This window comes from Pleurodeles waltl, chromosome 9, assembly GCF_031143425.1.
Source record: "Pleurodeles waltl isolate 20211129_DDA chromosome 9, aPleWal1.hap1.20221129, whole genome shotgun sequence".
Classification (NCBI taxonomy): domain Eukaryota; kingdom Metazoa; phylum Chordata; class Amphibia; order Caudata; family Salamandridae; genus Pleurodeles; species Pleurodeles waltl.
In genome coordinates this window covers 1,193,581,982-1,193,609,780 of record NC_090448.1, presented here as the reverse complement: position 1 = coordinate 1,193,609,780, position 27,799 = coordinate 1,193,581,982, and the positions used below count along the sequence as shown (strand labels likewise).

General features: G+C 46.9%; 1 protein-coding gene across 1 annotated transcript in view; it reads left to right on the top strand.

The window, feature by feature from the left end:
* Nucleotides 1-27,799, top strand: part of FSIP1 (fibrous sheath interacting protein 1) — a 577,935-nt gene that overhangs the window by 184,943 nt on the left and 365,193 nt on the right. The window contains exons 7-8 of the mRNA XM_069209159.1: nucleotides 21,493-21,617; nucleotides 22,286-22,393. Of these exons, the coding sequence (XP_069065260.1) occupies nucleotides 21,493-21,617; nucleotides 22,286-22,393 (233 nt within the window). The remainder of the gene's footprint in view (nucleotides 1-21,492; nucleotides 21,618-22,285; nucleotides 22,394-27,799) is intronic.

Below are 27,799 nucleotides of genomic sequence, written 5' to 3'. Positions count from 1 at the left end.
TTACCCCCCGGTAGTTTGGAATCCAACACCTTGCGCACCTCATACTCCAGCTGCCCGCCTCTAACCACCGGAGGCACCGCCCGCCGGGTCGCGGACAGAGCTGGCTTCAAAAGGCTGCAATGAAACACCGGATGGATTCTTAAGGAAGCAGGTAAGTTGAGACGGTAAGCCACAGGGTTTATCTTGCGTACCACCTCATAAGGACCAATGTAACGAGGATGAAAGATGCTACGCATCTTAAAACGTATATACTTGGTGGAAAGCCACACTCGGTCCCCTGGCTGATACACCGGCCCCTCACGCCGATGTACATCACCCCATTTCTTATACTGTTCCTTGGCTTTATCCAAATTAAGTCGTATTTTTTTTTGCATGGATTGTAGGTTCTTAACCATAGCATGGACAGTAGGTTGATCCGTGACATCCCGAGGTATGATTATGGGCAACATCTCCGCGTGGAACCCTGTGTTAGCACGAAAAGGAGACTCCCTTATCGAGCTATGCCAAGCATTGTTGTACGATAGTTCGGCCAGCCATAGCAATGACACCCACGATTCCTGCGCGTCTTTTGCATAGCACCTCAGATATTTCTTCAGGGTTTGGTTGAGACGCTCCTTCTGGCCATCGGTTTGTGGGTGAAAACTGGTGGATAGGGCAGATTCAATGCGCAGAACCTTGCACCACATGCGCCAAAACCTAGCAACGAACTGGGGGCCTCTGTCTGAAATAATGGTTCTTGGTAAACCATGTAACCGCACCACTTGAGACAGAATTAGATGGGCGGTCTGACTTGCTGTAGGTAGGTTTCTACAAGGGAGAAAGTGACCCATCTTGGTAAGACTATCGATTACCACCATGATAGCATTGTACCCCTGATCCATTGGCAATCCTACCACAAAATCCACGCTGATGGTTTGCCATGGTTTTTCCGGAGTGGGCAAAGGCATCAGCTTGCCCTGGCTCTTCGCGTTTTCTCCCTTGGATCGAGCACATATCTCACACCGAGCTACCCATGTCGCAACGTCCTTAGCCCAACCTTTCCACCTGAAATGTCGTTGAACTATTTGCGCAGTTTTGGTGTACCCCGGATGACCAGCTGTTACCGCATCATGACACCAATTGAAGGCTTGCATTCGAAGTTCAGGTGTTGGTAAATACAAACGATTACCTTGCAACGGTATTCCATGCTTAAGGGTACGGTCCTGACTTACTTCGGCCCACTCCTTCCACTGAGCAGCAGACTTATGCTTAGAGACCTTTTCTAGGAAGTGAGATATATGAAGGGCACAAAGCACTTTTTCCGGTTGGATGATTGCTTCATCAGGTCTTGAAGTGATGTTCCTCGCGTCCCTTTGTCTAGACAGTGAATCTGCCTTGCGATTGTCGACCCCAGGACGGAAGGTTACTACAAACTCATATTCTGAAAAGAACAGCATCCACCTCATTTGCCGCTGGGTAAGCTGTCTAGCCTCCTTCATATACTGCAGGTTTCGGTGATCAGTATATACCGTGACCGGGTGTTGGGCCCCCCAGAGATAGTGTCTCCATTCCTGAAATGCCTTCTTGATGGCTAGTAGTTCTTTTTCTGCCACCGTATAGTTGAGTTCCGCAGCAGATAGCTTCTTAGATAAAAACGCCACCGGATGAAGCTGTCCCGAGGTCTTGTTTCTTTGGGATAACACAGCCCCAATGGCTATATCCGAGGCATCTGCTTCGACTATAAAAGGTACTTCTGGCTGTGGATGCTGAAGTATAGGCGCTGAGCAGAAGGCCTGTTTTAAGAAGCAGAAGGCCTCCTCTGCCTCCTCTGACCAAACAAAAGACACTCCCTTTCTTAGCAACCTTGTTATAGGTGACACAATGTGGGAAAAATGACAAATGAATCTTCTATAGTAATTGGAAAACCCCAGGAAGCATTGCACGTCTCTCACACTAGTGGGCACTGGCCACTCTTGAACCGCCTGTATTTTTCTTGTCGACATGCAGAACCCTTCCGGGCTTAAATCCACCCCCAAGAACTCAACCTTCTGTACATGGAACTCGCATTTGCTCAGTTTGCAATAAAGATGGTGCTGTTGCAATGCCTGGAGTACTAGGGAAACATGTTCCATGTGCCGCTCTAAGGAGGTAGAATACACCAATATGTCATCTATATAAACGATCACAAAGTGGTCTACGTATTCTTTGAGAACATCGTTCAGAAAGTATTGGAAAGCCGCCGGGGCGTTACACAACCCGAACGGCATTACCAAGTATTCAAACAGGCCATAACGGGTCTTGAACGCCGTCTTCCATTCATCCCCTTTACGGATTCTGACCAGATGGTAAGCCCCCTTCAGATCCAACCTTGTATAGATAGTTGCCTCTTTCACCTGTTCCAATAACACAGGAATGAGGGGAAGAGGGTATCTATTCCTTATCGTGTTCTTGTTCAGCATTCGATAATCGATGCAGGTTCTTAACTCTTTATTCGCTTTAGCTATGAAAAAGAGTGGAGAAGCTGCCGGAGAACAAGATGGTCTAATGAACCCGATTTCCAGGAAACGGTCCAGATATCTTCGCAAATGTTTGGTTTCTGGGTCTGATAGAGCATATACCCTACAAGAAGGAAGGAGTGCTCCCGGAATCAGATCTATCTTGCAATCGTATATACGATGGGGTGGCAATGTCTCCGCCTGACCTTCGTCGAACAAATCCTTGAACTTGGCGTAAACAGAGGGCAATATCACCGCTTTCTCCACCACTGTGGCCAACTGTAACCCTTGAGCCAACGCTAACGCGGGGGGGTTATCATATAAGGAACAGACTTTCTCACTCCTCACGGACTGAAAACTAACCGTCTTGGTTTGCCAATCGATAACAGGATTGCTCTTTCTTAGCCAGGGCATTCCCAAAATTATTTCATACTGAGGAGCCTCTATTATATCTAGCCTGATTATTTCTCTGCGTGCCGGAGATACTCCACTGAAAACCAACCCCACATCCTCAGTTTGTTCAGTAAGGGGTCCAGACTTCAGTGGTGTACCGTCAACTGCCAACACAATTTTGGGGTTCTTTCTTGGAATTCTCAGAAGTCCCAGTCTCTTAACCACCCCTTCATCTATGAAATTTCCCGTGGCTCCTGAGTCTATCATTGCCCATACAGGATGGTTTCGATCTTGGGACACCAGCTCTACGGATAACAACAGGTGTGACGCCTTTTCTTCTTGTGGCAAGAGGGTTAAAGAAGTCAACCGGAACCCCGATAGGGGTTCTATAAAGGGCAAATCCTCTTTCTCTGATATCTTCCCTGACGTCACCGCGGCCTTTTGAGTGGGGGAGTAGGAGAACCTTTTTCTTGGTTTTTGGGGACATTCTCTCACATAATGACCCTTCCTGCCGCAATACATGCACAACCCCTGTACCCTCCTACTCTCTTTTTCGGCCTTTGACAGAGGTGCCCTAACGGCTCCCACTTCCATAGGTTCCCCGCATAAATCATGGGAATTAGGAACTGGTCGCCCCTCTCTTTCTGGAATGACCGGCCGCCTATCACCCGCTCTACGCTCTCCCCTTCTCTCTGCTAGCCGATGATTCAATCTCAAGGTAAGATTCACAAGTTCAGTACACGTGGAAGGCTGTGGATCTATTTGGGCTAGGATATCCTTCATGTCGTCTCTTAATCCTTGATAATAGAGAGACATTCTTTTCTCCTCTGGCCACTCTGATTCCGCTACCAGTCTATTGAAGGTGGTAAGATAAGTAACCAGGTCAGACCTCCCCTGTCTCAGTTCCAGCAATTCTCTATCAGCACTAAAGGTGGTTGTTCTGTGATCAAACACCTTCTCAAAGGCCGACCGAAAGGCATTCCAATCCGATAATAATGGGTCATCGTTTCTAACTAACGGCACTGCCCAGTTGGCTGCATCTCCCGAGAGATAAGAAATAGCGAACATTACCCTGGAAAGGTTAGAGGGAAAAGACGCCGGTCTACATGAGAATTGAAGAGACAACTGGGTTAAAAAAGCCTGAACTTTCCTGGGGTCCCCTGAAAACCGTTCCGGACTGGCCAAAGGGATTGGAGGGGAGACGTTCACGGTTATCTGCGGTGTAGATGCTGAGGCATCGAAGGGATTCCTAGTAAGCCTTTCTACCTTGTCCCTTAGTGCCGCTGCCTCCACCCTAGAATCTGCCAACTCTTGCTGCACTAACACTAACGCCTGTAATACATCATCCATAGATGCCATCTTTGCATTACACCGAGCAGGAGGAGTATTATTCGTGGGTGCGTTATTCTGTCACGGTGTAGGTACTCCTCAGACTCGGTGTGATGCAAACAAGGTCCACCTCCTGACACCACCAAGTCACTGATAAAAAACCACAGTGCATTGGAGTAATCAAGCGAGGGAAGGAAGGGGAAGGATCAGCAGGGACGGGATAACTGTAAAGAAAAATACACAGTGTTAATTATCACATTGTCTGTCTATTCTCATAAGGTCTCACTAAAACCAAAACGACCTGGCCTGCCCATAACTCATAAGGGCAGAACTAGTCCAAAGCCTGACTATGTTCCATCAGTATCACCAATGGATGACCCAAGCCAACTACGGCCACTAATAATCACCTAAGGGTCTCACCGCCCTTCCTCCTAAACAATACTAAAGTACGTATAACGAAACAAACATGAGGAGAAAGAATAAGGTGAAGAAAATCTATTTTGTACTTCTTCCTATGATTCAGTTAACCCACTAAGCCTTTCGTTAATGTCACGTATATTTGAAGAAGTAACTCGTTCATATCTCAGTGAATGTTGACAAGAATTATTTGTCCCGGCTGTTTGGAATCCTGCAAACAGTAAATCTCATTCTGAATTGCCGCCAACAAAAAGCCAAAAGATTATGGTGGTCATTCTGACCCTGGCGGTCTTTGACCGCCAGGGCGGAGGACCGCGGGAGCACCGCCGACAGGCCGGCGGTGCTCCAATGGGGATTCCGACCGCGGCGGTAAAGCCGCGGTCGGACCGGCACCACTGGCGGGCTCCCGCCAGTGTACCGCCGCCCCATTGAATCCTCCACGGCGGCGCAGCTAGCTGCACCGCCGCGGGGATTCCGACCCCCCCTACCGCCATCCAGATCCCGGCGGTCCGACCGCCGGGATCCGGATGGCGGTAGGGGGGGTCGCGGGGCCCCTGGGGGCCCCTGCAGTGCCCATGCCACTGGCATGGGCATTGCAGGGGCCCCCGTAAGAGGGCCCCTACATGTATTTCACTGTCTGCTGCGCAGACAGTGAAATACGCGACGGGTGCAACTGCACCCGTCGCACAGCTTCCACTCCGCCGGCTCGATTCCGAGCCGGCTTCATCGTGGAAGCCTCTTTCCCGCTGGGCTGGCGGGCGGTCTGAAGGCGACCGCCCGCCAGCCCAGCGGGAAAGTCAGAATTACCGCCGCGGTCTTTCGACCGCGGAACGGTAACCTGACGGCGGGACTTTGTCGGGCGGCCTCCGCCGCCCGCCAAGGTCAGAATGAGGGCCTATGTCTCATAAGATCGCCGTTCCTTTATTATGGTACCTCAAAAAGTAAAGTGCTCCAATATATGACAGTCACCCACAACCTGGCCGTAAGGAATGCAGAAATAAAGAAAGGCGATAGCCTCCGGCAAGTAGCAAGCTTGCCGCTTACCACCTTCTTAGTACTTGGAATTCGAAAGGAGGAGCAGCTAGGAACTCCTTCTGCCGGTAAAAAGTCAGTTTCCAGGAGGGGGCACTGATGAATCTCATTCCTCTTTTCCGGCCGCCGATGAATTCCCCCCTGGGGAACGCCGTCCGCTCCTACTTCGTTGAGGCTCCGACCTGCCTCATTAGCACAAATAACGCACACCCTTTCCAGGGTGCGCCGACTTTTACGCGATCTCTACCGCGCTGGGCTTCATGGGAGGTGTAGTCCCTAATGACTACAATCTCCCGATCGGCCCTGTAGGCGCCGGCTAGCACCTGACACTTATTCCCATGGTGATACAGTTGATCCTTGGAATCTGTATGATCCAGATCCCATACCATCTAATGACCCAGAGCTATATCCTTTAAAGCCTTCGCCACCAGAGGATACAACTGCATACACACAAGTTATCTCTAGGGCAGCTGCGTACCAGGGGATACTTATGCATAGTGAGCCTTTAGAAGAGGATTTCCTTTTTAATACCTTATCCTCCACGCACTCACGTTACCAGTGCCTACCAATGTTGCCTGGCATGATCAAGCATGCAGACAAAATATTTAAGGAACCTGTTAAAACTAGGATTTTAACACCACGCATAAATAAAAAATATAAGCCTGCACCTACAGATCCAGCTTACATTCCACATCAGGTACTTCCAGACTCAGTGGTTGTCAGTGCCGCCAGAAAAAGGACAATAGTCAGTCGTCAGGGGATGCCCCTCCCCCTGAGAAAGAAAGCAGGAAGTTTGGTGCTGCTGGCAAGAGGGTAGCTACACAGGCAGCTAACCATTGGCGCATTGCCAATTCTCAAGCCTTGCTAGCAAGGTATGTTCGAGCACACTGGGACGAGATGCAGGAACTATTACAACACCTGCCAAAAGAGCATCAGAAGAGGGCTCAACAAATTGCTGAAGAAGGTCAGGCAATAACTAACAACCAGATAAGGGCTGCTCTTGATGCTGCTGATACAGAAGCTAGAAGTGTGGAAACTGCTGTCACCATACACAGACACGCATGGTTACATTCTTCTCGATTCAAACCAGAAATACAGCAGGCAGTACTAAATATGCCAATTGACAAGAAACCACTGTTTGATCCTGAGGTTGACACCACAATAGAGAAACTCAGGGAAGATTCAGACACTGCTAAAGCAATGGGATCCCTATACTCAACACCTTACAGAGGCTCCCTTCGTAAACAACAATTTAGAGGAGGCTTCAAGCCCCAATCTACAGATGCTTCTACCTTCTAGCCTAAACAAGGCCAGCAACAATACCAAAGAGGAGCAATTAAAGGCTCTTATAGAGGCCAACACTTCGGAGCCAGAGGAAATTCAGGCCTCAAAAAGTGTTACCACTCCATCAAAATAGTGACTTCCTAAGCACACCACAACCCCACACATCTCCTGTGGGCGGCAGAATACAGCAATTCCACTCCCAATGGCAAAATATTACCACAGACCAATGGGTACTTTCAATTATCCGCAATGGTTGTTGCCTAGAATTAATTTCTACCCCTCCAAATATTCCTCCTCGTCATCACAGGCTGTCCCCAGAACACAACGTTCTGTTACGAGAAGAAGTAAAATCGCTACTACTAAAAGAGGCAATAGAATTAGTTCCAAAATCTCAACACGTAACAGGAGTATACTCACTATACTTTGTCATTCCCAAAAACGATGGCACTCTCAGACCCATTCTAGATCTCAGACCGCTAAATCTATATATCCTGTCAGAACACTTTCACATGGTAACTCTGCAGGACGTCATTCCACTACTACTAAAACAAGATTATATTACCGCATTAGATCTCAAAGATGCTTATTTTCATATACCCACCCATCCATCCAGCTCACAGAAAATACCTAAGGTTTGTGATAGCGGGAAAACGCCACCATTTCAAAGTCCTGCCATTCGGCATAACAACAGCTCCAAGAGTATTCACAAAATGTCTAGCGGTAGTAACAGTTTACCTAAGAAGACAACACATACATGTCTTTCTTTATCTAGACGATTGGCTATTAAATCAAGCAATATTATACAGTGCCAACAACACACTCAATACACAATAGAAAACCTACATATTTTAGGGTTCACTCTCAATTACCAAAAATCACATCTTCAGCCAGCACAGGTTCAACCTTACCTAGGCGCTATTCTCAATACACAAAAAGCCTTAGCCTATCCAAATACACAAAGGATACAGGCTTTCCAAAACCTTATACCACAAATGCAGCCAAATCAACAATACACAGTAAGATTTATCATGAAACGTGGGCATGATGGCATCCTGCATAGCAATAGCACTTTATGCAAGACTAAATATGAGAACTCTACAACAGTGATTCTCACAGCAAAGGTCTCAAGCACAGGGTCAATTGTAAGATCTAGTGTTGATGAACTGCCAAACGCACAAGTCCCTTCAAAGGTGGAATCTCAGCAATTTAATGAAGGGGCGGTCATTTCAGGGCCCTGTGCCTCAGACCACATTAACAACAGATGCAGCAATGATAGGTTAGGGAGGTCATCTCAACAACCTTACCGTACAAGGGGAATGGGATTCAAAACAGTTAAATTATCACATAAACCATTTAGAATTATAAGGTGTGTTCCTTGCCCTAAGAGTGTTTCAACCACTTCTCAAACACAAGACTGTCTTGATAAAAACTGACAATATGACAACCATGTATTATATAAAGAAACAAGGCGGGACACATTCATCTCAACTGTCCCTTCTAGCCCAAACAATATGGAAATGGGCAATGCACAATCACATTCACTTACTAGCAGAATACATCCCAGGAATACACAATCAGCTAGCGGACCTGCTAAGCAGAACACATCAACAGATAATGGGAGATTTACTCTCCGGTACTTCAACAGTACTTTCAAAAGTGGGGAAGACCAAAAATAGACCCATTTGCAACAAGCGAAAATGCAAAATGCCACAACTTTCCATCCAGACACCCACACCCTCTGTCCAAGGGCAATGCTCTATGGATCAACTGGCCAGGGATATTTGCTTATGCTTTTCCCCCTCTCCCACTACTTCCATTTCTGGTCAACAAACTGTGTCAAACCTCTCTCACCATGATACTCATAGCCCCCACCTGGGCATGACAACCTTGGTACACAACACTCCTAGACCTGTCAGTAGTACCTCACTACAAACATCCAAACAGACCGGATTTGCTAACACAAAACAAAGGACAAATCAGACATCCCAATCCCAGTGCTCTCAACTTAGCGGTTTGGCTCCTGAAGTCAGAGAATTTGGATATTTACAACTTCCATTAGAATGTATGGAAGTTCTCAAACAAGCACGCAAGCCTACAACTAGACAATGCTGTGCTAACAAGTGGAAACGATTTGTTTACTACTGTCAATCTAAAAATATTGAGCCACTTACAGCATCAATACAAGATAATGTATGCTACCTACTTCATTTACAAAAGTCAAATTTAGCTTTCTCATCTATTAAAATTCATCTTACTGCCATATCAGCATACTTGCATACTATCCAACATACCTCTCTCTTTAGAGTTCCAGTTATCAAAGCCCCCATGGGAGGACTAAAATGTATTATTCCACCAAGAACACCACCAGTTCCTGCTTGGAATCTAAATATTGTACTCTCAAGGCTAATGGGCCCATCTTTTGAACCCATGCAGGTAGGAGGCTGGCCTGGCTTATAGTGGGTACCTTGTGGTACTTACACCTTGTGCCAAGTCCAGTTATCCCTTATTAGCAGAATAGAGGTGTTTCTAGCAGATTAGGCTGATAGAGGTAGCTATAGCCGAGCAGCTTAGGCTGAACTAGGAGACATGCAAAGCTCCTACTATACCACTTATATCATATAGCACTATATCATAAGAAACACAATACTCAGAGTTACTAAAAATAAAGGTACTTTATTTTAGTGACAATATGCCAAAAGTATCTCAGAGGATATATTCCCCTAGGAGGTAAATAAAATACACAAAATATACACACAAACCAAAATCAGGTAAGTAAAACACTTAGAAAAGTAGAGCAAACACTGTAGAACACAATAGAATGCAATAGGTGACAATAGGCCTAGGGGCAACACAAACCATATACTCCAAAAGTGGAATGCAAACCACGAATGCACCCCAGGCCTAGTGTAGTGTGTAGATGGTCGCTGGGAGTGTAAGAAAACACTAAGGGTGTCCAAGATACCCCACACCAAGACCCTGAAAATTAGGAGTAAAGTTACCCTACTACCCCAGAAAGACAGTAAAGTCGAGATAGGTGATTCTGCAAAGACAGCAACTGACTGCAAAGCACTTGAGACGGATTCATGGACCTGAGGACCTGCAAAGGAAGGGGACCAAGTCCAAGAGTCACACAAGTGTCCAGGGGGGGGAAGGAGCCCACTAAACCCCGGATGAAGGTGCAAAAGGGCTGCCTCCTGGTGGAAGAAGCCGAAGATTCTGCAACAACGGAAGCTGCCAGGAACTTCTCCTTTCGTCAGAAGATGTCTCGCGGCGTGCTGGAGAATGCAGAGTTGTTTCCACGCAGAAAGACCGCAAACAAGCCTTGCTAGCTGCAAGAGTCGCGGTTGAAGATTATGGGTGCTGCCAGGGCCTAGGAAGGACCAGGAGGTTGCCCCTTGGAGGAGGAGACAGAGGGGGCGCCCAGCAACACAGAGATTCCACGCAGAAGCAGGCAGCAACCGCAGAAGCACTTGAACAGGCGTTCAAAAAATCTGAGCACGACGGTCGTCTCAACACGACAAAAGAGGGTCCCACGAAGCCGGAGGTCAACTCAGCGAGTTGGGCAATGCAGGACGGAGTGCTGGGGACCTGGGCTATGCTGTGCACGAAGGAAGTCTTGCAAAAGTGCACAGAAGGCCTAGCAGCTGCAGATCACGCAGTACTCAAGATTACTGTCTGGCGTGGGGAGGCAAGGACTTACGTCCACCAAATTTGGACAGAAGGACCACTGGACTGTCGGGGTCACTTGGATCCAGCTCCTGTGTTCCAGGGACCACGCTCGGCCCATGCTGGAGCCCCGGTGTGCATGGGGTTGGCACCCCAATACCATATTTGGCTTGGGGGGACAATTCCATGATCTTAGACATGTTACATGGCCATGTTCGGAGTTACCATTGTGAAGCTACACATAGTTCATGCAATATAAAATAGTTGTGAAATAACATGGACGTTATTTCACTCAGGCTGCAGTGGCAGTCCTGTGTAAGAATTGTCTGAGCTCCCTATGGGTGGCAAAAGAAATGCGGCAGCTCAATCCCGAGACTCGAAAAAGAGTTCTTCGAAGAAAAACAACTTGTAACACTCTGAGCCCAACACTAGATAGCAATGCAATGCATAGCATGTGAATCTGCAGCACTACATGCCACGAACAGATTTACACTGGGTAAGTGACATTATATATATATATATATATATATATATATATATATATATATTCAATGGCATGTGTAGCTGCAGATACACATGCTGTGCATATGGATTCCGACATCTAGTGTTGGGCTCGGAGTGTTACAAGTTGTTTTTCTTCGAAGAAGTCTTTTAGAGCCACGGGATCGAGTGACTCCTCCTCTTCGGTTCCATTGTGCAGGGGCATCAACTCCATTGTTAGATTGTTTCCTTTCCGCCGTTGGGCTCAGACATGTTTCCTCTCGCTCCGAGATTTCGATTTGGAAAACGTTCTTTTCATCAGTATTGTTTCAATCGCGTTAATAATCTTCCATCGATACAGCAGTACCGTCGGGAAACAACTTTGTTTGCCCAACTCGGGCCTATTCTGGCCAACCTCGTGGAGAGCCTCATGGGTCGGACTCCATTCCGATTCTGCCCTCGGTGCCACGCGAAGTACCCATACACAGACCAGCATCTGGTTTGCAACCTCTGCCTTTCTCCAGACCATCGGGAGAAAAACTGCGAGCCCTGTCGATCCTTCCGATCGAAAAAGACTCTAAGAGACAGAAGAGCAAGAAGGCTCAAAATGGTGTAGAAGAGTGAAGAACAGTTCGACATAGAAGAAGAAGAACTACTGCAGACAGCGGTCTCATTCCGAAATTCGGAGTCAGAGCAAGAATCTGAGGAAGAGAGACCTGTCACAGCCGGCCAGCATGTGAGTACATCTGCCCCTGCACCCTCACATAGGAAACAACAGAAGGCCTTGGGTACGCCACTGCCGGAAGGCCATGGCTTGGCCCAAAAAAAGACTATTGGTGACGGACCCTAAGTACGGCACCGAAAAAGGCCACCCCTCCGAAAACCTCAGAGTCGACAAAAAGCTCAATTTCAGACTCCAGTAAACAGCAATTTTTGGAGTCGAAAATAAGAAAACCTGTTTCGGAGCCGAGACTTTCCTCATCATTTTCGATCCCGAAAAAACACATTTCGTAGCTGAAAAAAATGGCATACACAGAGGAACGCGGACTTTCCAAAAGACTTAAAGAAAGCCAAGAAAACCTCTGAGGAGGAGTCTAAGGTCGAACCAATATTTCAAGTTAATTATGGATGAGAGGCAGTCCAGGATCCACATCGATAAAGAAACAGGGAGAATTATCACAGCACCTCCTTTAAAAACAAAGAGAAAGCTGGCATTTCAGGAGGAATTGGACACTATGCAGCCCCAGCTAAGGTGCCAAAACAGAAAGAGAAGACAACACCTCATCAGTCTTCTCCTCATGCTCCTCCTCATTCTCCACACCTACCTACTTCTCCTCAGATAAGCCCTACACCAAAGCATTCTCCAGCTCATTCCTATGACTCACAACAGGACACTGTTGATCCATGGGATCTTTACGACCCTGATCCCATCCCAAGCAACGACCCAGGCAGCTACCCCTCTAAACCATTGCCACCTGAAGATACTACTGCATAAAACCAGGTCATAGCTAGGGCTGCGGCCTATCATGGGGTTACAATGCATACAGAACCACTAGAAAAGGATTTTTTATTCAACACATTATCCTCAACTCATTCTAGATACCAATGCCTCCCGATGCTCCCAGGCATGGCGAAACATGCAGATCACATTTTTAACAAGCCGATGAAAGCACGCATTATAAAACCTAGAATAGAAAAAAAGTACAAACTTGCACCTTCTGATCCTGATTACATCACCCATCAGGAAACACCTGATTCAACTGTGGTTAGTGCTGCCAGGAAGAGAGCACATAGTCAGTCCTCTGGAGATGCACCCCCTCCTGATAAGGGAAGCAGAAAATGTGATGCGGGGAAAAGGGTTGCATCCCAAGCAGCAAACCAATGGAGAATGGCAAATTCACAAGCACTACTAGCTTGTTATGATAGAGCCCATTGGGACAAGATGCAGGATATAATATAGCATCTCCCCAAAGAACATCAAAAAAGGGCTCAATAGGTAGTGGAAGAAGGGCAAGCTATTACAAATAACCAAATAAGATCTGCCCTAGATGCTGCAGATACCTCTGCAAGGAGTGTCAACACAGCAGTCACTATTCGTAGACATGCATGGCTCAGATCTTCTGGATTCAAGCCAGAAATAGAACAGGATGTGTTAAACATGCCCTTCGATAAAAAACATCTTTTTGGGCCAGGAGTAGACACAGCAATAGAAAAGCTACGAAAAGACTCCAACACTGCTAAGGCAATGGGTGCACTCTATTCTACACCATATAGAGGGTCATTTCGTAAAACTCAATTTCAAGGTGATTTCAGACCACAGCTGTCAAAGGCAGCAACCTCCCAAACAAAACCAGCCTACCAAACACAGTACCAACGAGGTGGATTTAGAGGCACATTTAAAGCGCAATAGTCTAGAAATAGAGGAAAATTCCAGACCTCTAAGCAGCCTGCAACACACCCAAACCAGTGATTTACCTCACTCCCTTACACTCCACACCTCTCCTGTGGGGGGGAAGACTACAACAGTTCCACACACATTGGCAAAATACCACCACAGACAAATGGATGCTGTCCATTATCCACAATGGTTATTGCCTAGAATTAATAATCACTCCTCCAACTGTTCCTCCAAGGTTTCACAAACTAACCACAGAACACACAATTCTGTTACAAGAAGAGGTCCAATCTCTACTACTCAAACAAGCAATAGAGTTAGTTCCACTGTCCCAGATAGGAAGAGGAGTTTCTAATTCCCCAAAAAGATGGCCCCCTCAGGCCAATGTTAGACCTCTGGCCCCTCAATCTTTACATCCTGTCAGAACATTTTCACATGGTAACTTTACAGGATGTTATCCCACTGCTAAAAAAACAAGATTTTATGACAGCTTTAGACCTCAAGAATGCTTATTTCCACATACCCATCCATCCTGCCCACAGAAAATACCTCCGGTTTGTCATTCAAGGAAAACACTACCAGTTCAAAGTGTTAACCTTTGGAATAACAACAGTGCCAAGGGTATTCACAAAGTGCTTGGCAGTAGTGGCAGCTTACCTAAGAAGACAACATATACATGTCTTTCCATATCTAGACGATTGGCTAATAAAATCAAGCAAGTCGTACACAATGCCAAAATCATACACGTTATGTAATACAAACCTTACAGACCCTAGGTTTCTCAATGAACTACCAAAAATCACACCTTAAACCAGCCCAACTACCACCGTATTCAGGTGTGATACTAAATACTCAACAAGCTCTAGCGTATCCAGACACACAAAGGATACAAGCTTTCCAAAATCTAATTCCAGAAATACAACCAAATCAACAATACACAGTAAGATTTGTCATGAAAATTCTAGGAATGATGGCATCCTGCATTGCGATTGTTCCACACGCAAGATTAAACATGTACCCCTTACAACAGTGCCTTTCACAACAATGGTCACAGGCACATGGGCAACTCCAAGATCTAGTGTTGATAGACCGCCAAACATATATGTCCCTTCAGTAGTGGAATTCTACCAATCTAATCAAAAGGCGATCATTTCAAGACCCTGTGCCTGAGACCATAATTACAACAGATGCATCAATGGTTGGTTGGGGAGCTCACCTAAACAATCACAACATTCAAGGACAATGGGATGTCAAACAGAAACAGCTACACATAAACAACTTGTAGATATTAGCTGTCTTTCTAGCCCCTAAAGCTTTTCAACCTCTTCTCACTCAGAAGAATGTTCTTATCAAAACAGATAACATGACAACCATGTATTATCTCAACAAACAGGGAGGGACACATGCATCCCAACTGTCCCTTCTAGCCCCAAAAATTTGGGAATGGGCAATCCACAATCAAATGTATCTATTAGCACAGTACATCCCAGGGATAGACAATCAGTTGGCAGATATCCTCAGCAGAAATCACCAACAAACTCACAAATGGGAGATTCATCTTCATGTACTTCAAAAGTACTTTCAAAAGTGGGGAACACCAAACATAGACCTGTTCGCAACAAGCGAAAACACAAAGGGGGTGATTCTGATTCTGGCGGGCGGCGGAGGCCGCCCGCCAGAATTCCGCCCCCATTATACCGCTCCGCGATCAGAAGACCGCGGAGGGTATTATGAGTTTTTCCCTGGGCTGGCGGGCGGTCTCCAAAAGACCGCCCGCCAGCCCAGGGAAAAACTCCCTTCCCACGAGGATGCCGGCTCGTAATCGAGCCGGCGGAGTGGGAAGGTGCGACGGGTGCAGTGGCACCCGTCGCGTATTTCAGTGTCTGCAAGGCAGACACTGAAATACTTTGCGGGGCCCTCTTACGGGGGCCCCTGCCGTGCCCATGCCATTGGCATGGGCACGGCAGGGGCCCCCAGGGGCCCCGCGACCCCCCCTACCGCCATCCTGTTCATGGCGGCTTTCCCGCCATGAACAGGATGGCGGTAGGGGGGGTCAGAATCCGCTCCGCCGCCATGAAGGATTCCCCCGAGCAGCGGTAAGTCGACTTGCCGCTTCTGACCGCGGCTGAACCGCCGCGGTCAGAATGCTCGTGGGAGCACCGCCAGCCTGTTGGCGGTGCTCCCGTGGTCGGTGGCCCTGGCGGCAGAATGACCCCCAAAATGCCAAAACTTCGCATCCAGACACCCACATCCCCTATCCAAGGGAAATGCTCTATGGATCAGTTGGTCAGGGATATTTGCGTACGCTTTTCCCCCTCTCCTTACGTTTCTAGTCAACAAGTTGCTTCAAACTTCAATCAACATGATACTCCTAGCACCAACATGGGCACGTCAGCCGTGGTACACAACATTACTAGATCTATCTGTAGAACCACACTCCAAACTCCCATGCAAACCAGATCTGTTGACTCAAAACAGAGGTCAAATCAGACAGCCAAATCCCAAAGCTCTCAATCTCGCAATTTGGCTCCTGAGGTCATAGAGTATGGATATTTACAACTCCCATCAGAATGTATGGAAGTTATTAAGCAAGCAAGAAAACCCACTACTAGACAGTGCTATGCAAACAAATGGAAAAGATTTGTATCTTACTGTCAATCTAAAAATATAGACCCTCTTACAGCATCAATACGAGATATTCTATGCTATTTACTTCATTTACAAAAATCAAATTTAGCATTTTCTTCAATAAAAATAAATCTTACTGCAATTTCTGCATATTTAGAAAATATACAACATAGCTCTTTATTTAGAGTTCCTGTCATTAAAGTTTTCATGGAAGGCTTAAAACGCATCATTCCACCCAGAACAGCACCAGCTGCATCTTGGAATCTTAATATAGTGCTTTAAAGACTTATGGGTCCACCATTTTAACCAATGCACCCGTGTCAAATTCAATTTCTAACATGTAAAGTTGCCTTCCTAGTGGCAATTACTTCTTTAAGAAGAGTAAGTGAAATCCAAGCCTTTACTCTTGAGGAACCTTTCTTCCAAGTACACAAACATAAAGGGGGTTATTCCAACTTTGGAGGAGGTGTTAATCCATCCCAAAAGTGACGGTAAAGTGACGGATATACCACCAGCCGTATTACGAGTTCCATAGGATATAATGGACTCGTAATACGGCTGGTGGTAAATCCGTCACTTTTCCGTCACTTTTGGGACGGATTAACACCTCCTCCAAAGTTGGAATAACCCCCAAAGTTTTACTAAGAACAAATCCAAAGTTTCTAACAAAAGTTGCGTCCCCATTTTATATAAATAAAACAGTGGAACTGACAGTCTTCTTTCCACAGCCAGATTCTGTGGCAGAAAGAGCTCTACATACATTAGACATCAAAAGAGCTTTAATGACCTATATAGACAGAACTAAACCATTTAAAAAGACTAAACAACTCTTTGAAGCTTTCCAACAACCACATACAGGCAATCCTATATCTAAAAAAGGTTTAGCAAGATGGATTGTAAGGTGCATACAAACATGCTATATCAAAGCAAAAAGACAGCTTTTAATTATTCCCAAAGCACATTCTACACGAAAGAAGGGTGAAACAATGGCTTTTTTAGGTAATATACCACTGGCTGAAATAGGTAAAGCAGCTACATGGTCAACACCCCATACATTCACTAAACACTACTTTGTAGACGTATTATCACAACAACAAGCCACAGTAGGTCAAGCTGTACTCAGAACATTATTTCAAACAACAACTCCTACAGGCTGACCACCGCTAATTTATAGGAGGACAACCTGCTTTGTAGTCTATGCATAGCATGTGTATCTGCAGCTACACATGCCATCGATAGGAAAATATCACTTACCAAGTGGACATCTGTTAGTGGCATGTTCCGCTGCAGATTCACATGCACCCTCCCGCCTCCCCGGAAGCCTGTGGCTGTTTGTTACAAACATTTGTATATACATTTACATTTGCATCGACAGCTCTTACTTTCTACCTACATATTCTGTCACTCCTTCCTTTACCCTTTGCGGGAAAACAGTCTAACAATGGAGTCGATGCCCATGCGCAATGGAGCCGAAGAGGAAGAGTCACTCGATCCCGTGACTCGAACACTTCTTTGAAGAAAAACAACTCTAGATGTCCAACACTAGATGTCGGAATCCATATGCACAGCATGTGAATCTGCAGCAGAACATGCCACAAACAGATGTATACTGGGTAAGTGACATTTTCCATATATATATACATGTAATCATTTTTTTTAAATACAAATTTATTTTCTTTTTTCTTTTTTAAATCTGAAGAAATGAAAAAAACAAAACCAGCGTAAGAAAATAATATAATACAGTGTTGTATGTGACAAGTACCAGGAACAGGCCCTTAGAGCACCGTATCCAGGGAGACTGGGAGAGCCAGTACACCCAACCCAGCCAATGCGACCTTCTGCACATGAGGGCGCTCAAGCACAGCGGCCCAGCACGCTGACATGCCAGTTCGGCAAAGAACAGCAATTCCAACCTCAGGGCGTTGGAAAACTGCAGAAGCAAGGCAGCGGGGCAAGAAATAGGCAGACACTGGCCCAACAGCACCCGCAAGCCGCAATCCAAAGCTGGGAAATCCTTGCTTGAAGGCTGCCGGGGAGGCCAGGGCGGGCGAGGCCACTGAAAAAAGAACACGCAAAAGCACAGCAAGCGCATGCAGCAGGACCTAGGGGGGGACAGGTAAAGCCTAGCAGACCCCAATCCCTTCCAGGCCCTCTCTGCTAAACCCCAGCACAATGCCAAACAGGGACAACCACACCCACCTGAACAAAGCCACAACAATTCCAAGAGGCCCAGCCTCCCAGGGTTTACCTAACCGGAACAGCGAGGTCCCGTGCACACAAAGAAAAACAGGTTGTGTTCTGGGCTCTTTGCGCTTTAATGGGTAAAGGATATGTGAAGTATGGGGGTGGAGGGTATGGAGGGGTTAAGAGGAATGATCTGATTGGTTTTGGCTAGGACATGTGGCCATAGGTAGAGATGAAACACCCCATTGAAGTAATTATTGCGATGAGAAATAGGGTTGAAGTGGTAAGATGCTTCATCAAGCATTGCTGTAGTAAGGATTTGGAGCGAAGTGCTGTGGTCGCACTGTAATATGAGAAGTGTAGCCGAAGGTTTGTGAGGGGTCAGATCCACAGCTTGAAGGGACGAGATCCACAGCTTGAAGGGACGAGATCCACAGCTTGAAGGGATGAGATCCACAGCTGGAATACATTGATCTGTGTTTTTTTCTGATTTTGGGTGATTTACCGTTAAATTAAAAACAGCCTGATACTAGTTACAATTCTAAACTCAAGACAGGCGTGTATTCTTATATTTTGGGGGGTGTTCCTGAGCTTTGCAGTCTGTATGAAGAAAGATCTCCCACCCAATCAGGTTTTTTTTTTTAACTACCTAGGGGCCAAACGTTTTATATCAAGGCACCAAATATTTTATATTCAGGCACCAAATATGTATTTGAGTCACACCCTAGAGGACGTGTAATGATTCAGACAATGACAGGCCTGTTTCATGCCTTTCGGAGGTGCGAGTAGTGATGCTACTAATCGTTTCTGAAAGCTCTTTGATTCGTTCCACGGGTTGACCAGGATTCTGCCAGGTTACTCGGTGTTTCTACAATCTCTAGCATGGTCTGCCCCCCTGCTGCTCAGCCCTGTGCTCGGCTAGGGCTGGCCGGCTGGGCATGTGCTGATGCCTAGCTGTGGCTGGGATATACTTCTGGTAATCAAACCTCTGTCTAAGGCAGGGACTTTAGGTTAGAGTACCTAGTGCCATAGTCGGTTGTGTGCAGGGCCTGCCGTGCTGCCAGTGTGCTCTTATGCAGCCCTATCCTGTGTTGTGTGCCTTGTGCAGAACATCTTCAGAGTTATGCACTCTAGTGCAGTTGTGTGCATGTTATTTCCTATAATGTGCACCTTGTGCGGGTCCTCTGTGCCCTAGCTGGTTGTGTGCAGGTTATTTCCTATGTTGTGCACCTTGTGCTAGTCCTCCAGGCCCTAGTTGGTTTTGTGAAATTATTTCCTATGTTGTGCACCTTGTGCGGGTCCTCTGTGTCCCAGCTCTTTGTGTGCAGTTTATTTCCAATGTTGTGCACCTTGTGCAGCTCCTCCATGCTCTAGCTGGTTGTGTGCAGGTTATTTTGTATGTTGTGCACCTTGTGCGGATCGTCCATGCACTAGCTCTTTGTGTGCAGGTTATTTCCAATGTTGTGCACCTTGTGCAGCTCCTCCATGCCCTAGCTGGTTATGTGCAGGTTATTTCCTATGTTGTGTACCTTGTGCAGCTCCTCCATGCTCTAGCTGGTTGTGTGCAGGTTATTTTGTATGTTGTGCTCCTTGTGTGGATCCTCTGTGCCTTAGCTGGTTGTGTGCAGGTTATTTCCTGTGTTGTGCACCTTGTGCGGGTCGTCCATGCACTAGCTGGTTGTGTGCAGGTTATTCCCTTTGTTGTGCACCTCGTGCGCGTCCTCCGTGCCTTAGCTGGTTGTGTGACGTTATTTCCTATGTTGTGCACCTTGTGCGGGTCCTCTGTGCCCCAGCTGGTTGTGTGCAGGTTATTCCCTTTGTTGTGCACCTCGTGCGGGTTTCCGTGCCTTAGCTGGTTGTGTGCAGGTTATTTCCTATGTTGTGCACCTTGTGCGGGTCCACCATGTTCCAGCTGGTTGTGTGCAGGTTATTTTCTATGTTGTGCACTTTGTGCGGGTCATCAGTGCCCCAGCTGGTTGTGTGCAGGTTATTTCCTTTGTTGTGCACCTTGTTTATCTCCTCCGTGCCCTAGTTGGTTGTGTGAAGTCATTTCCTCTGTTGTGCACCTTGTGCCTGGTCCTCCGTGTCCTAGCTGGTTGTGTGCAGGTTATTTCCCATGTTGTGACCTTGTGCGGGTCCTCTGTGTCCTAGCTAGTTGTGTGCAGGTTATTTTTTTCAATGTTGTGCACCTTGTGCAGGTTTTTTCCTATGTTGTGCTCCTCGTCCAACTCCTCCGTGTCCCAGATGTTTGTGTGCAGGTTATCTTCAATGTTGTGCACCTTGTGCAGGTCCTCCGTGCCCCAGCTGGTTGTATGCAGGGTTGTTTCCTATGTTGTGCACATTGTGCAGGTTATGCCCTATATGGTGCACCTTGTGCGGGTCTTCCGTGCCGTAGCTGGTTGTGTGCAAGTTATTTCCTATGTGGCGCACCTTGTTTAGCTCCTCCGTGCCCTAGTTGGTTGTGTGAAGTCATTTCCTCTGTTGTGCACCTTGTGCCTGGTCCTCCGTGTCTTAGGTGGTTGTGTGCAGGTTATTTCCTATGTTGTGCACTTTGTGCAGCTTATGCCACTCTTTGCAGCTCCATGCCCTAGCTGGCTGTGTGTGGTTTTCTTCCTGTGTTAAGCACCTCCTGCTGGGCCCCCATCCCCTGCATTAGCTGGCTGTGTGTGGTTTTCTTCCTGTGTTAAGCACCTTCTGCTGCCCCCACCCCCTGCATTAGCTGGCTGTGTGCATTGTCTCTGTGCTATGTGTAAACTACCCTTGGTGAGTTTTTAGGGCTGAGGTGATGAGGGCTGTGGCATAAAACCCCCATCTTGAGCTTCCTTCCTGCGCAGAGTCAGCAGAGCCCCGACTTCTGGTTTCCTGAAGTTTCTAGTTAAGAAGGCTTTACTGGGGCTGAGTCAGAGTGTGCGTATATGATGCTAAAGGCCTTTGCAACCCCTGTTTGTGCAGGGGTCAGAGAGTAGCCCTCAGCTGCTCAGTAGGTCTTTGTGTGGGGTGTTTCACTCTCCATTCTTGTCCCTCTTGTATCAAACAAATTGTTGGCTAAGGATAAGGGAGACCCTCCTGGATTAATTTGGACCAAATAGTTGTAATTGGTGGCAGACATTTTAGCTAGTTTTAAATGCTCACTGTTTGTTGTTACCTCAGGGTTATATTCATATATTCTTTAAAAAGGTGATATATGTTTTTTAAAAATCTCTGTTTTAGACTCGCATCATCACAGAAATGACTTGAACGACATGTCACATGACAGTGAAAAGCCACCCAGTGTCCCCAGGAAAAGGAGCCGAGTGAAGACGAACAAACGGGATTTTATTAAAAGGAACATTGAGGTGCGTAACACTGGGCAGTAGGGAGGCAGCAGTGACCTCAGTGTGGGCAGGTCGACTCCTCAGGGCTGTCTCTTTGTGTACACAGTTGGCACTTGGGAGCAGGGAGGCACCAGTGACGCCAGTCTCATCAGTGTGGTCAGGCTAACTCCTCAGGGCTGTCTTTTGGCATCCACGGTTGCCGCTGGAGAGTAGGTAACCACCAGTGGCCTTGGAGTGGCCAGGCCATGTCCTAAGATTTGTCTCCTTGTGTCCACAGTTGACTCTTGGTTTTAGAGAGACAGCAGTGACCTCAGTGTATTCAGGCCGAGTCCTCCGGGATGTCTCCTTGTGTCCGCAGTTGGAGCTGGGGAGGTGTGAAGTAGTAGGGACCTCAGTGTGGTCAGGCTGATGCCTCAGGGCTGCCTCTTTGTGTCCACAGTTGGCACTGGGGAGTAGGGAGGCACCAGTGACACCAGTGTCATCAGTGTGGTCAGGCCGAAACCTCAGGGCTGTCTCTTGAGGTCCACAGTTGGAGCTGAGGAGTAGAGGCAGCAGTGACCTCAGTGTGGTCAGGCAAAGTCCTCAGGGATGTCTCTTCGTGTCCACAGTTGGCACTGGGGAGTAGGGAGGCATCAGTGACCTTAGTGTGGTCGGGATATGTCCAAAGACTTGTCTCCTTGTGTCCACAGTTGGCCAGAGATGCTGGACACCCTGTTGTCTTAATGGATGATGAGAAGCAAAGGATTGAAGATCTCCTGAAGGACGTGGAGGATGATGCCGTGGACCCTGAGGCGCTGGTAAGATATATTACAGAACTAAAGGGCTGACATTATGGAATACCAGAAGGTTAGTATTATACACTTCTAAAGGGCTCAGATCATAAAATAACAAAGGACTGGGATTATACTCAGCTAGGGGGCTCGGATAATTGAATATCAGAGGGCAGGTATTATACAAAACTAGAGGGCTCAGGGTCATAGAATAACAAAGGGCTGGGATTTCACGCTGCTAGAGGTCTCAGTTCATAGAATAACAAAGGGTTGGGATTAAACACTGCTAGAGGGCTCATATCATAGAATAACAAAGGACTGGGATAATACACTGCTAGAGGTCCCGGATTATTAAACACCAGAGGGTATGGATTATACAGAACTAGAGTGCTCGGGTCATAGAATAACAAAGGACTGGGACTATACACTACTCGAGGGCTTGCATCATAGAATAACAAAGGACTGGGATAATACACTGCTAGATGTCGCAAATCATTGAATACCAGAGGGTATGGATTATGCAGAACTACAGGGCTCAGACTAGAATACACTAGAGGTCTCGGATCATAGGAAATCAAAGGTCTGGGATTATACACTGCTAGAGGGCTCGGGTCATAGAGTAACAAAGGGCTGGGGTTATACACTGCTAGAGGGCTTGGATCATATATTAACAAAGGGCTTGGGGTATATACTGCTGGAGGGCTTGGATCATAGCATAACAAAGGGCTTGGATTATACAGTACTGTCGGACAGTGCCAGATACATGGGGATTATACAGTAGTAAATGACTGGGATTATACAGTACTATTGAACAGTGCTAGAGGGATTGGGTTATATGGTAGTAAATGACTGATATTATACAGTACTATTGGGCATTGCCAGAGGGATGGGGGTTATACAGTAGTAAATGACTCCGAATATACAGTAGTATTGGGCAGTGCTGGAGGAATTAGGGTTATACAGCAGTAAATGACTGGGATTATACAGTACTATTGGGCAGTGTGGGAGAGAGGAGGGTTTTACAGTAGTAAATGACTGGGATTATACAGTACTCCCAGTGGACAGTGCTATAGGGATGGGGGTTATACAGTTGTAAATGACTGGGATTATACAGTACTACTGGGCAGTACTGGAGTGATGGGGTTATACAGTAGAAAATGATGGGATTATACAGTACTACTGGACAGTGCTAGAGGGATGGGGGTTATACATTAGTAAATGACTGGGATTATACAGTACTACTGGACAGTGCTAGAGGGATGGGGTTTTACAGTAGTAAATGACTGGGATTATACTGTACTACTGGACAGTGCTAGAGGGATGGGGTTTTACAGTAGTAAATGACTGGGATTATACTGTACTACTGGACAGTGCTAGAGGGATGGGGTTTTACAGTAATAAATGACTGGGATTATACTGTACTACTGGACAGTGCTAGAGGGATGGGGTTTTACAGTAGTAAATGACTGGGATTATACTGTACTACTGGACAGTGCTAGAGGGATCGGGGTTAAACAGTAGTAAATGACTCGGATTATACAGTAGTATTGGGCAGTGCTTGAGGAATTAGGGATATACAGCAGTAAATGACTGGGATTCTACAGTAATATTGGGCAGTGCGGGAGAGATGGGGGTTATACAGTAGAAAATGATGGGATTATACAGTACTACTGGACAGTGCTAGAGGGATGGGGGTTATAGTAGGAGGCTGGCCTGGTTTATAGTGGGTACCTTGGGGTACTTACACCTTGTGCCAGGTCCAGTTATCCCTTATTAGTAGATTAGATGTGTTCTAGCAGTTTAGGCTGATAGAGGTAGCTATAGCAGAGCTGCTTAGGCTGAACTAGGAGACATGCAAAGCTCCTACTATACCACTTATATCCCTTAGCACTATATGATAAGAAAACACAATACTCAGAGTTACTAAAAATGAAGGTACTTATTTTAGTGACAATATGCCAAAAGTATCTCAGAGGATATACTCCCTTAGGAGGTAAGTAGTATACACAAAATATACACACTAACCAAAATCAGGTAAGTAAAACACTTAGAAAAGTAGTGCAAACACTGTAGAACACAATAGAATGCAATAGGAGACAATAGGATTAGGGGCAACACAAACCATATACTCCAAAAGTGGAATGTGAACCACAAATGGACCCCATGCCTAGTATAGTGTGTAGAGGGTCACTGGGAGTGTAAGAAAACACTAAGGGTGTCCAAGACACCCCACCCCAAGACCCTGAAAAGTAGGAGTAAAGTTACCCTACTACCCCAGAAAGACAGAAAAGTCGAGATAGGGGATTCTGCAAAGGTAACAACTGACTGCAAAGCACTGAAGATGGATTCCTGGACCTGAGGACCTACAAAGGAAGGGAACCAAGTCCAAGAGTCACGCAAATGTCCAGGGGGGGCAGGAGCCCACTAAACCCCGGAGGAAGGTGCGAAATGGCTGCCTCTGGGTGGAAGAAGCCGGAGATTCTGCAACAACGGAAGCTGCCAGGAACTTCTCCTTTTGACAGAAGATGTCCCACGGCGTGCTGGAGGATACAGCGTTGTTTCCACTCAGAAAGACCATAAACAAGCCTTGCTAGCTGCAAGAGTCGCGGTTGAAGGTTTTGGGTGCTGCCAGGGCCGAGGAAAGACCAGGAGGTCGCCCCGTGGAGGAGGAGACAGAGGAGGCACTCAGCAACACTGAGAGCCCACGCAGAAGCAGGCAGCAGCCGCAGAAGCACCTGAACAGGCATTCAGAAGATCTGAGCATGATGGTCGACTCAGCACAACAAAAGAGGGTCCCACGAAGTCGGAGTCCAACTCAGCGAGTTGGGCAATGCAGGACCGAATGCTGGGGACCTGGGCTAGGCTGTGCACGAAGGAAGTCTTGCGAAAGTGCACAGAAGCCCGAGCAGCTGCAGTTCACGCAGTACACAGGATTACTATCTGGCGTGGGGAGGCACGGACTTACCTCCACCAAATTTGGACAGAAGGGCCACTGGACTGTGGGGGACACTTGGACCCAGCTCCTGTGTTCCAGGGACCACGCTCGTCAGGATGAGAGGGGACCCAGATGACCGGTGATGCAGAAGTTTGGTGCCTGCGTTGGCAGGGGGAAGATTCTGTCGACCCACGGGAGATTTCTTCTTGGCTTCCAGTGCAGTGTGAAAGCAGACAGCCCTCTGAGCATGCACCACCAGGAAACAGTCGAGAAAGCCGGCAGGATGAGGCGCTACAATGTTGCTGGTAGTCTTATTGCTACTTTGTTGTGCTTTTGCAAGCGTCCTGGAGCAGTCAGCGGTCGATCCTTGGCAGAAGTCAAAGAGGGAAGTGCAGAGGAACTCTGGTGAGCTCTTGCATTCATTATCTGCTGAGAAACCCACAGGAGAGACCCTAAATAGCCCTCAAAGGAGGATTGGCCACCTAACCAGGTAAGCACCTATCAGGAGGGGTCTCTGATGTCACCTGCTGGCACTGGCCACTCAGAGGTGTCCATTGTGCCCTCACACCTCTGCATCCAAGATGGCAGAGGTCTGGGACACACTGGAGGTGCTCTGGGCACCTCCCCTTGGGAGGTGCTGGTCAGGGGAGTGGTCACTCCCCTTTCCTTTGTCCAGTTTCGCGCCAGGGCTGGAGGGATCCCTGAACCGGTGTAGACTGGCTTATGCAAGGAGGGCACCATCTGTGCCCTTCAAAGCATTTCCAGAGGCCAGGAGAGGCTACTCCTCTCAGGCCCTTCATACCTATTACCAAAGGGAGAGGGGGTGATACCCCCTCTCAGAGGAAATCCTTTGTTCTGCCTTCCTGGGACTGGGCTGCCCAGGCCCCAGGGGGGAAGAAATCTGTCTGAGGGTTGGCAGCAGCGGTAGCTGCAGTGAAAACCCCAGAGAGTTAGTTTGGCAGTACCGGGGCTCTATGCTGGAGACCCGGGGATGCATGGAATTGTCTCCCCAATACCAGAATGGTATTGGGGTGACAATTCCATGATCCTAGACATGTTACATGGGCATGTTCGGAGTTACCATTGTGACGCTACAGATAGGTATTGACCTATATGTAGTGCACGCGTGTAATGGTGTCCCCGCACTCACAAATTCCGGAGAAATTGCCCTGAACAATGTGGCAGCACACGAAGTAACTTTTCACCTAACCTTCACTAAGTGAGGTTTAGACATATAGGTGACTTATAAGTTACTTAAGTGCAGTGAAAAATGGCTGTGAGATAACGTGGACGTTATTTCACTCAGGCTGCAGTGGCAGGCCTGTGTAAGAATTGTCAGATCTCCCTATGGGTGGCAAAAGAAATGCTGCAGCCCATAGGGATCTCCTGGAACCCCAATACCCTGGGTACCTAGGTACCATATACTAAGGAATTATAAGGGTGTTCTAGTGTGCCAATCAGAATTGGTTAAATTAGTCACTAGCCTGCAGTGACAATTTTAAAAGCAGAGAGAGCATAAACCTGAGGTTCTGGTTAGCAAAGCCTCAGTGATACAGTTCGGCACCACACAGGGAACACATACAGGCCACAAACTTATGAGTACTGGGGTCCTGGCTAGCAGGAGCCCAGTGACACATATCAAACATACTGACGACATAGGGTTTTCATTATGAGCACCGGGCCCTGGCTAGCAGGATCCCAGTGAGACAGTAAAAACACCCTGACATATACTCACAAACAGGCCAAAAGTGGGGGTAACAAGGCTAGAAAGAGGCTACCTTCCTAAAGTAGCAAATGACTGGGATTATACAGTACTACTGGACAGTTCTAGAGGGATGGGAGTTATACAGTTGTAAATGACTGGGATTATACAGTACTACTGGGCAGTACTGGAGTGATGGGGTTATACAGTAGAAAATGATGGGATTGCACAGTACTACTGGACAGTGCTAGAGGGATGGGGGTTATATAGCAGTAAATGACTGGGAGTATACAGTACTACTGGACAGTGCTAGAGGGATGGGGGTTATACAGTAGTAAATTACTGGGATTATACAGTACTATTGGACAGTAATAGAGGGATGGTGGTTATACAGTAGTAAATGACTCGGATCATACAATACTATTGGGCAGTGCAGGAGAGATGGGGGTTATACAGTAGTAAATGACTGGGATTATATAGTACTACTCAACAGTGCTAGAGGAATGGGGTTTATACAGTAGTAAATGACTGGGATTATACAGTACTGTTGGGCAGTGTGGGAGACATGGGGTTATACAGTAGTAAGTGACTGGGATTGTATGGTACTATTGGGGAGTTCAAGAGGGATGGGGGTTATACAGTAGTAAGTGACTGGGATTATACAGTACTATATAGACGGGGCCAGAGGGATGTTGGTTATACAGTAGTAAATTACTAGGATTATATAGTACTACTGGACCGTGCCAGAGGGATTGGGGTTATACAGTAGTAAATGACAGGCATTATACAGTATTAT